A 9,765-nucleotide genomic window follows, 5' to 3' on the forward strand; every position below is an offset into this window, starting at 1 on the left:
GAGGATAGAACAAAACTCATACATGTGAAATTTGAGGGAAATGATTATTATTTTGGGTTTTTAAGTTATTGTATGTGACACAAAGATCTTTCTTACATTATGTTAAAATAACTTAAATATTATGTGTATAGTTCTTAAAGTAATTTATTTTAGTTTGATGTACAACAATTTTCTCCTAACTCATAAATTCTTATGTAATTTGTACTGACAGATCCAGTTGTCCCGATCTTGTTCAGTGGCTTCCAGTAACATATTAAATTTACTGACTGACGCAACATGTGCTCGGATGAGTTGTCGTATTAAACCAAACCAACTATTCATTCCCTTCTTATAAAAGGAAGATAGTGTGAATACTTCTACAAATTGATCATACAGAGATTCCAAAAGAACCAAGTGTGAGTTTTAAGATTTATGTGATCATACTGACAAAAGATAGATGCGAATTTTTAGATGTGAGAGGCATGGGGAACATAGTGATCACTACACTAAAATCTATTTTCCGGTTTTGCGTGCTCATTTGCTAAATATGTTTGTAAGTCGGCATGCATCACACTGCAAAGGCACATAGCAATGTCTTCGTTGTGTTAAGTTTAGACTTTAACCATCGTGTGTAGACGGAATGCTGCGCTGAAGAGTAGTGTGCAATGACCTATAAACCACCGCCTCGCCTCTGGGTTTTTTCTTTTTTTGAGAGAGCCTCGCCTCTGGGTGCTAGTCGATCGTGGTCAACGAAGAAGGTAGGCAGTGTGGGCTGGATGGGACATTGACTAGGTTAAGTGGACCGACCCCTTCTTCCCCTCAACTTACTTTCCTTGTGATGATTCTCAGTTTATGTATCTAAAAAAGGGTCACTCTCTCCATGTAACGTGCATACTGAATAATTGTCCTTATTTTGCACACTGGGTTACTATTCCTGGTGGAATCAATTTTTGTGCAGGTTATTTTCCATGATGGCTTATTTCACAGTGGCCTTCGTTTCTTTAGTTTATGCGATTTTCTTGTCTTGGTTGGTGTCTTCTCCTTTTCTCTTTACTGGCATGTTCAGCGGCAACAGTTGATTTAGTCATTTCCATTCATTATGCTAACAGTGCATCGAAGCAGAGTGACAAGTGACGATGGAACTTGGAACCCAAGTCTTAATCCATTGGATCAGCATTCAAATCATGCATCACGGCCATCTTTTACAATAGCTACAGAAATAAAGTCCTATGGAAAAGGCACAAATACTCAAGGAAAAGCATTCGTGTTATGCAATAACTTAGCAGAGAATCATGCCTTAGAAGAATATATGAAAATAAATACACTAGGAACACATCAATGTGAAATTTGGAGGGGGATATAATTATTTGTGGTTTTGAGCTTAGAGGCTTCTTTTACAATAAGTTACTGCAAGTTTTCCGCTGGAGGCGTGGATCCTATTGGACGGTACCCTAACTCAGCTCACTTACATAAAACTGCTTCCATCAACTGTGCCTGCACTGCCACGGGTTCTGGAGCTTGTATTGAGAACAAGCGAGAGAATGGAAACCAATGTCGCATCGGGCAGACTTGAAAGAGATTCTCCAGGTTTTATTAGAGCAGACCATACGAGCAAATCCCAATCCCAAAAGTTTAAATATGAATACAAAGTGCAGAAAGATAAACCGGGATGATGTGTCATGTCAGGATTAGAAAGATCAAGCATTCCCGAGTATATCTCAGGGCAGGCATCTGGAAATCTACATCACATAATTCACATGATACCGAACAAGTGGGATTAAGAACAATCAATCTGACCGGTTAGAGTGATCTAAAATTGCTAAGTTGACCAAAAACACGTATTTTTCTTTCTAATTTTGCGGCCTAGGACAGTTAAGATAACACCTAACAGGTGAACCAGCTATCTCAAGTTGCTAGTTTGCCCAAAATCACCAGGTCTACTATTTTCATGTCAAGCGGGTTTTCCACCCGGACAATCCCATCAGACCCGTCGACTCCTACCAGTCTTCCTATAACTCCACGCATGCTGCCATTCATTATCTTGACCCTGTCGCTCTTCTTCGGCCTGATGATCTCGAGCTCGTCTGGAAGAGCTGTTACTTCATCCCCACTCCCTGATGGCCCAAGTGCGACACGGCAAGATCCATCCTGCAAGTTCAGACTCCCGGAGATGTTAACACCGCAAAAAAAAAAAAACAGCACCAAAGAAACATGTGGAGAAACAACTTCTGCATGCACTTGTAACAACCATAAATGAACATGACATACCAGGAGTACTTCCTTCACCACACCATTGGTGGAACCATCTCCTCTGGACACATTGACGCAAACATCTGGCAAGAGCCAATTACTGCCGCCCTCATCCCCTGAAAGCATTTTGGCAAAAGGTATTCACAGATGTGCACACAAAGTGCTGGTTTCAATCCCATCCCGGTTGTAGATGAAAGGGCAAGGGCAAACCTATCATTGGAGACATTGCACCCATTCCAGCATTCCCTGGGGTCATTAGCTGGCCACCAGGGGTTCCAGGCAAATAAGAGGCAGGAATTGGGGTCATTGGTTGAGCACTAGGTGTTGGAGCGTTGAATGGAGCATCACCAAAGCCAGTTCCAGAGGTACTTTCCCACCCTGATCCAGGAGTGGGGGCATCAAATGGCCTAGCTACTGGAGTTCCTGGCTGTGTGTAGAAACAGCAATACATTTCGGTAGCCAACACAAGGATAAACAATTTTCAAAGTTAACAAGAAGCACATGGAACCTGGTAAGCTGGACTGCTCCCCCAAGCGCCCCAAGTGCCACGATTTCCATCTTCCTGGTTATCCCTGATCATATAATTAGAACACAATCAGCAACCAAACAGACCATCAAGATTAACTCCAGTAAAGTTTCAACACTCCACTTCGCAACAGACAAGGTTGAAATAGTTTCACTATGGGGCAGGATAAACAAAACATCTGAAGCTGCTTTATTCTAAATTTCAGGATTTCAATTCTGCAAGCCCAAGTAACCAATTTGTTCTCCAAAGAAGTATACCAACCTCGGTGGACTCATTGGTGCCCAGGCTTGATTATGCATAGGAGTTTGCGATCCATCACAAATTGGTGTCGCTGCGCAAATTCAATTAACTTGTTACCATGGAAAAGGGGAATAAGAAACAGTACATGGTACAATGAAATGAATGGCACCGAAATAGGCAATATGATAGGCATCTGAACAGGAGAGGGCGAAAATGAACAAATAGCACCAAAATGATTTGCAGATCAAATGGGTGAATGACGCAAGAGAGCCAAAGCGGCAATATAATGACTATTCAACTTCAAGTACAGAGAACACAAGAATTATTTTGATGTAGGTGCAACTATAGTAATTCCCTCCTTTTCTAAATGTATGGCATTTCAAATTCACGGAAATTAGAAGTCACTGTAGATAGTGTGTAATACAATACTATAATAAAACGTCTTAGCAACATATGTGATAGAAATTAGTAGTCAAAGTTGCATGTTGTTGAATGCTCACTACACCTATGTCCAGAACGGTCGTAAGTGCATCTTGTACAAAGAAAAAGTGATCTAGGTAATCTCAAATTGAACCATAACAAAGAATGTAAGCAAGCACACCTCCAGGTTCTCGCATTGGAGTTTGAATAGGATACAATGGCGTTCGAGATGGGTGCATAGGTGTTTCACTGCCCAATGAATAACGAGATTCACTGCCAATACAACTGGTCAGCAAATGAGAAAATGGTACCAAACAGCTTGTTAAATATGGTTGATCAAAAAGAAATTTACCGGAATGGTGTCCCAACATTCGCTGTGTCAGCAATATCCTCTCTCTTAACTATATGTTTGCAGCAAGGTTAGTCGTCAACAGTAGACAGGCAACAACAATTGTGACAAAAATTATTCACCTGTGACAATCTTCATAAGTGAATCAAGCTCCACACGCACGAGTGCACCATTCACTTCTTTAACACGGCCACGATATCCTTTGTAGGGACCAGATTTAATTTTGATGCATCTACTCACCAAGGCATCATGCCCTCTGCCACCACGACCACCTCCTCCAAACCTTCCACCAGCTGTTTTAGATAGGAGGGGAGTGAATTATTACATCAGCATAAAGTAGTGTAAGAAATAGACTTCGCACAAGATGCAGCTGACTAAAACTAATGGCAGAGATAAGGAGCATCCAAACTATCAATATTCGTACAATTCATGTAAGGTCCTCTCGGCGGAAGCCCTCCAGGAGATTGCAAGATCCTTGCTGGAGATCTAAAAGCACCAAGCCGTGGATCTGCTGTATCAACACCCTGAAAAAACAAGTAAACTGAAGATATGATGGCATGTTCTAGGTACCAATAAAATTTAATTGAGATAATCAAAGCACAGACCATCCTGCTGCTGTTGACAACCGATCCCCCAACAAGGACACAAGATTGTGCTTTTGCACAGATAAAGCCTGAATGTTCAAGGTGGTGGCGGTCATGTATAAAACATATCCCTTTGTGTATATGTTCCACAGGTCCTTGCTTTCCCTAATGTGAACAGAAAAATAAATGTTTGTTAGCCTGTGATAAGAAGATTAAATTGAGACAACAGAATAAATAGACATTGTGAGAGAAATAATCAAAACACGAGATAACAGGCAAAATGTACACACCTTGCATGGCCCCTCAATGACCCTGACAATATCCTTAGTGGACACCGTGTTATTCCTGCTATCTTTTGCAGATGTGCGCCGATCGATTTTGTATTTTATTTCTCTCAGTTTCACAAGCACCACTTCAGGTTTATCAGGCACTCCTTTGAGAACCTAATTATACAAAAGGGTCAATACATATAACTATACGTACAAGACAATCAGACAGATGAATATTTAGACAGTTCTGCTTGCCTGAAATGCTTCGCTTTCCACCCTTACAATCACACCAAATGATAAATTGCTGAAAAGGGAAGAAATGGTATAAGTTGTTTCGTAGCCGTTAGACATGATGGGTAGCAACCTCACTAAAAATTCTGGGCTTACTCAAGAAGGACAAGATCATGCAATTCATAATCACCAATTCTGGTAAGCCCCGTCGTGACCTCAGAACTCTCCACAACATGATCTGCAAACACACGGATCTGCAGTCACAAAAAAGAGTTAAACATACTACAAAATATGTTTAAACAAAGCAATTTCCAATAGATGCACAGGTGTACCAACAATTGCTCACATGTTCTTTGCTTGTGTCAGATAAAATAGTCAAGACATGTCCTTCCACTTTAACTACCATGCCTGTCACACCTTCTTGAACACCAAAAACCACTTTTACATGGTCCCCGGGATTGAAATATTTGCAGAGATCTTTCTCACTGAAGGCAAGTGTTTTCTGCATGGTACAAAGAGATGTTTAAATTTTCTAGTCCAGTTGATAGTAGTATAATAAATTCACTACAAGTAATTACCGGAAGATCAGATTGTGTCGGTGTTGGTCGGATGTGAACAATAGAATCCTCTACTTTCTCCACACAGCCCCTTATGTCCTTGAGATCACCTTTAACAACAACTACAGCATCGCTTTTCATAAAATGTCCCTTCTTCCTGCTGAGTGTGGACAATCTAGCCACATCTTCATTCACGTCATCACCAACTCTCCCGAATTTCTCCAATTCATCAAGTGATGGCATAACATTCTGTGTGCTGATTGATTTTATCGAGACTATTTTGCGCAAGAAACCATCTTCAAATTTTAAAGCGCCAACCATCTCAAAGTATTCCCCAGAATCTCTATCTCTCCTCCGTTCTACAGGAATGTTCATCTCCCTGTGTTCATTTAAGTTAGAAAAAAGAGGAGACAAGATACATAAATAAATAAAACTGAACTATCATTTGATAGCGAAAGGATGAAAAGCATTAAGCACCTCGCCTCGTCGGTACTAAATAACCTTGGCGGTGGAATAAACGACTTCTTCTTTGCAACCTTAAGACCTTTCTGACAATACAAAAGTCATATCATGCTAAGTCATCCAGCAAGCAAGCACAATACGAAGTATAAACACGCATTCTACCAAGAAGATAGATTGATAATTAAGAAGTCCTTCAATAAGTTAAAATCTACTAATTCCATTTTTGGACACAGCAGTGCATGGAACTTGTGAATCATATGGGAAAGAGAACCCAAACTTGAAGTACTATGTTCACAGCGGATGCAAGACGATATATAAAACGGCATGTCAATGAGCTCAACCCACTGATAGAAGTGTATGTTACGTTGAAAGGTGACAGGTAGAAAATCACGATGAATGGCAACTAGCATAACTTACCAATTTATCTGTCAAAGCTTGTAAATCTAATCTAGGAATGACCTTCACAGTAACCTTTTGGCGCACATCATCAACTTCGACAACCTGGGGGTAATCAAAATAAATAACTGGGCAATTGACAAATATATACTAGCAACAGCCAGGGAAACAATGATGACCATACCTTAGCAAGATCCCCTTTATATATACCAAGCTTCAACCTGACCCATGTATCTATTGAAAGATCAGCAGACTTACTCGTGACAGAGAGAACATCAGTCATTTCTTTTGTAGGAACCAGAAGTATTTTTGCTGAAGAAAAGATGTTCCGCAGACCTTTGCAAGCCTGCAATGAAGTTTAGTTAACATCCCTTATCAAGAAGACTAGAATGTCAATTTACGCACTGGTTACCTCCTTGACATGGGCTTCTTTCTCTGCTTCAACATAAATGTAATTCTTTAGGTGTTCCAATGCAACGACGGACTTAATCTGGAGATCTTGCCTATCAATGAACTTTTGCATTAGACAAAGGGCTGTCTCTCGCTCATGTCCAATCTGACGTCATAATTAGAAGAACAATGAGATTCAAATGGTACAATGAACAAATAGCAGAGCTGTGGCAAGAGCTTAATTTTCCTAGAACTTGCAACCTACCGCACATTTCACCATCCAGAGCTTTGGATCATTCACTGATGGCAGGAGAGCTTGCTGTTCAACCTCGGTTAGACCCTCTTCATCAAAATCAGAGTGTGATTGCGTTCTATATTTCCATTTTAACATCTCTTCCAAGTTCTCCATATCATCTGCATCATCCATTGGATTTGGATTGAAATGACGTCTAGAACCCCTTTGCACATCCTCGTCAGGATTATCAGCCCGAGCATCATCATCAATAAAACCTGCCGAAAAGCAAAGGAGTGTAAGTCACGCATTATCACAAATAGTCTTGCTTTTGCATACTACACAACTCAACCCACAGATAGGCAAGCACAGAAATTTTTTAATTCGAAAGGGAAAGTAAAAATGTTATACTTGAATGGCAGAAATAAACATCCATGTGAACATAACTCAGGACCAATGGCAAGAGTACATCCATAAAGAAACTGCAGTTGATGATCGACTAAACATCAAATTCCACACCATCTAATCTTAAGAAACATAATGGTTACATTGAGCTTGAAGTAACAAGACTATATCAAAAAAATTACATAAAAGTGCCATCTGGGCATCGAAACCAAAACTCTTGATCATATAAAGGTCCCTAGTAATTTCTGGAGGATATGATTCTGTCCATCATCATGACTACAATGCTGGTTTGGAAAGAGCCAGACAGTTGATTGTAACGACAATTTCCCAGGTATATACTGGGTAGGTCTAGCCATAACCCATAAGTGGCAGGAAGTAATAAGTTTTAATGGAACATGGACTTTGGTCCTTCACTCCACACGACCTCCCATTTATGGCCAAATTACGAAATTAACACAGTTCGCACTAAATTGCACTGATGGTTCACAACAGGAAAATAAGAAGCATTGCATAAAACATTGCCGCTGATGGTTCACATATGGTTATCAAGCCTAGCCAACACTGAAGCAACAATAGAATGTAATTCAAGCCGGATTGACCAACAAACAACCCAACTAAGCACCCTCAGCATTTCTAACAGGGGCAACGAGTCCCAAATGCAGGCAGGGAACTAGCAACGGCGATCACAGAAATCCTCGATAGTGTAGAAATGCTGCGGAACCAACGACTGGGAAGCAAAAATCCTACACGAAATCGTCACTAACCCCGGCGAATTTGGATACGGGAAACTAAACATGATAACGATTCTGCTACCCCGGGTCCAGGCGCCGGCGTACGGCCGATAGGGCAAGCGAGCACTCACCTTCCTCGTACCCGTCTTCCTCCTCCTCCTCGCCGTCGTCGTCGTCGACCTGCGCCATGTCGTCGATCAGGATCGACCGCTTCCTCTTGCTGGGCCGGCGGCCGCGGCCGCGGCCGCCCTCCTCGTAGTCGTCGTCCTCGTCGTCGTCATCCTCTTCCTCCTCCTCCTCCTCGTCGTCGTCCTCGCTGGCCGCGTCGTCGATGAAGCTCGCGACGCCCGAGCCCTTCCCCCCGCCGCCGCGCAACCGCTTTTCGCCCCTCTCCTCCTCCACCTCCGACTCGTCGGCCTCCTCCTCCTCCTCTACCTCCTCGAACTCCTCCTCCTCCTCGCGGCCGCGGCGCGACATTGCGGCGGCTAGGGTTTCGAGCGAGCCCTCCTCGCGGCTCGAGACGCGCTGCGGCTGGGAGGGTGGCCCCGCGTGGCAGGGCGGAACCCTCGAGAGGCGATTGAGGCCTCGGCGGGGCTGGGGCTGGGGTGGGTGGGTGCGAGCAAGCGAGAGCGGGGAGCGCTTTCGATTGCCGGCAAGGCGAGAGGGTATTTAGCGGCGAAACCGACTTCTAGCGAGGAGGAACGCTGAGTTAATTTTGGTTGGGTGGGCCGGGCAGGGCCGTACATCGGCCGTGCGCGCGTAGGAATTGGCTGCTTTAATTCGGCCGGGCTCCTGCAATTTATTCGGGCACCCTATGTCTCGCTTATAGCGAGACCTACGGGACTTACAGCTTGAGATGGGCCGGCCCATGTGCGCTGAAGGAGGGTTTTTTCCGTCTTGATATAAGTGAGATATAGTCCCCGTGCAATTTATTCTGCTTCCGGATCATTCCTCAAACAGCCATTAGCTTGAGTGCTCCTGGCCCGTCCCCCAGACGGCCCACCTCACCCCGATATGTACATCTCGGCCAACCCTCTTTTTACAGTTGCTATCTCGGCCTACCTTTTTCTAGAGCTCAGCATCTTGGTACATATGTCATGTGGGGATGATGGATATGTCGTTCCGTTGCAAAAAGAAAAAGAAAAAAATGTTGTCACTCCGGGATTTTTGTGTGCACTGAGCAGCGACACCTTCTTTTGGAATACTATCTACCGCCTCCATCCAATAACTAGATCGGGAGCGCGCCTTGGCGCGAGGGTGCCGGTCCTAACGTTTTGATGAAGCAAATAGTGCTAAGTTAGTAGGAATCTGGGTTTACCATATGAATTCAAACATGGTATAACAAAATAAAGTGAAAAGAAACATTCATTTGTGAGAAGAAAGACATAATGGAGTTCAATATCGGCATGGGATTATAAGGCAACATCGAGTTGAGCATATTCATAAGACCATAAAAGATAACTACTCGTCATTAAGTACGATACCAAAAGATTAGTATGGGAGAGGAAGTAATAAAAGTAGGAACATAACGCAGAACCCTCTCCTCCACCTCCGACTCGTCGGCCTCCTCCTCCTCCTCGCTGCCGCGGCGAGACATTGCGGCGGCTAGGGTTTCGAGCGAGCCCTCCCCGGGGCTCGAGATGCTCTGTGGCTGGGAGGGTGGCCCCGCATGGTAGGGAGGAACCCTCGAGAGTCAACGCGAGAGCCGATTGAGGCTTCGGCGGGGCGGGGGTTGGGGTGGGTG

At 43.5% G+C, this 9,765-nt stretch overlaps 1 protein-coding gene across 2 annotated transcripts; it reads right to left on the reverse strand.

The window, feature by feature from the left end:
- Positions 1 to 1,545: 1,545 nt before the first annotated feature.
- Positions 1,546 to 8,661, reverse strand: LOC123138391 (putative transcription elongation factor SPT5 homolog 1). 2 transcript variants are annotated; one of them, XM_044558362.1, is made up of 21 exons: positions 8,153 to 8,661; positions 6,919 to 7,163; positions 6,676 to 6,819; positions 6,448 to 6,609; positions 6,285 to 6,368; positions 5,883 to 5,953; positions 5,427 to 5,784; positions 5,195 to 5,350; positions 5,005 to 5,102; positions 4,873 to 4,921; positions 4,639 to 4,791; positions 4,370 to 4,513; positions 4,189 to 4,288; positions 3,887 to 4,057; positions 3,768 to 3,816; positions 3,597 to 3,688; positions 3,017 to 3,086; positions 2,738 to 2,801; positions 2,440 to 2,656; positions 2,248 to 2,345; positions 1,546 to 2,127 (listed from the first exon to the last, which is right to left on the reverse strand). In XM_044558362.1, exons 1-21 carry the CDS (start codon positions 8,496 to 8,498, stop codon positions 1,885 to 1,887), a joined length of 3,114 nt encoding a protein of 1,037 aa, XP_044414297.1. In that variant the 5' UTR covers positions 8,499 to 8,661; the 3' UTR covers positions 1,546 to 1,884. The 2 variants fall into 2 exon arrangements, 1 of the variants encoding a protein (XP_044414297.1); XR_006469080.1 differs by having other exon boundaries at positions 1,955 to 2,127; positions 2,440 to 2,607; positions 8,153 to 8,659.
- Between the last annotated feature and the right edge of the window lie 1,104 nt (positions 8,662 to 9,765).

The sequence above is a fragment of the Triticum aestivum genome, chromosome 6B (genome assembly GCF_018294505.1).
Source record: "Triticum aestivum cultivar Chinese Spring chromosome 6B, IWGSC CS RefSeq v2.1, whole genome shotgun sequence".
Taxonomy (NCBI): Eukaryota; Viridiplantae; Streptophyta; class Magnoliopsida; order Poales; family Poaceae; genus Triticum; species Triticum aestivum.

Bases quoted from the DNA above. Each gene is read 5' to 3' on its own strand.
- LOC123138391 (XM_044558362.1), bottom strand. From the start codon at position 8,498: ATGTCGCGCCGCGGCCGCGAGGAGGAGGAGGAGTTCGAGGAGGTAGAG. The intron at 2,657-2,737 runs GTTCCATGTGCT...TTCTACACACAG, and splicing joins GGAGCAGTCCAGCTTACCAG to CCAGGAACTCCAGTAGCTAG. The intron at 2,346-2,439 runs GTTTGCCCTTGC...AAATGCTTTCAG, and splicing joins TGCAATGTCTCCAATGATAG to GGGATGAGGGCGGCAGTAAT.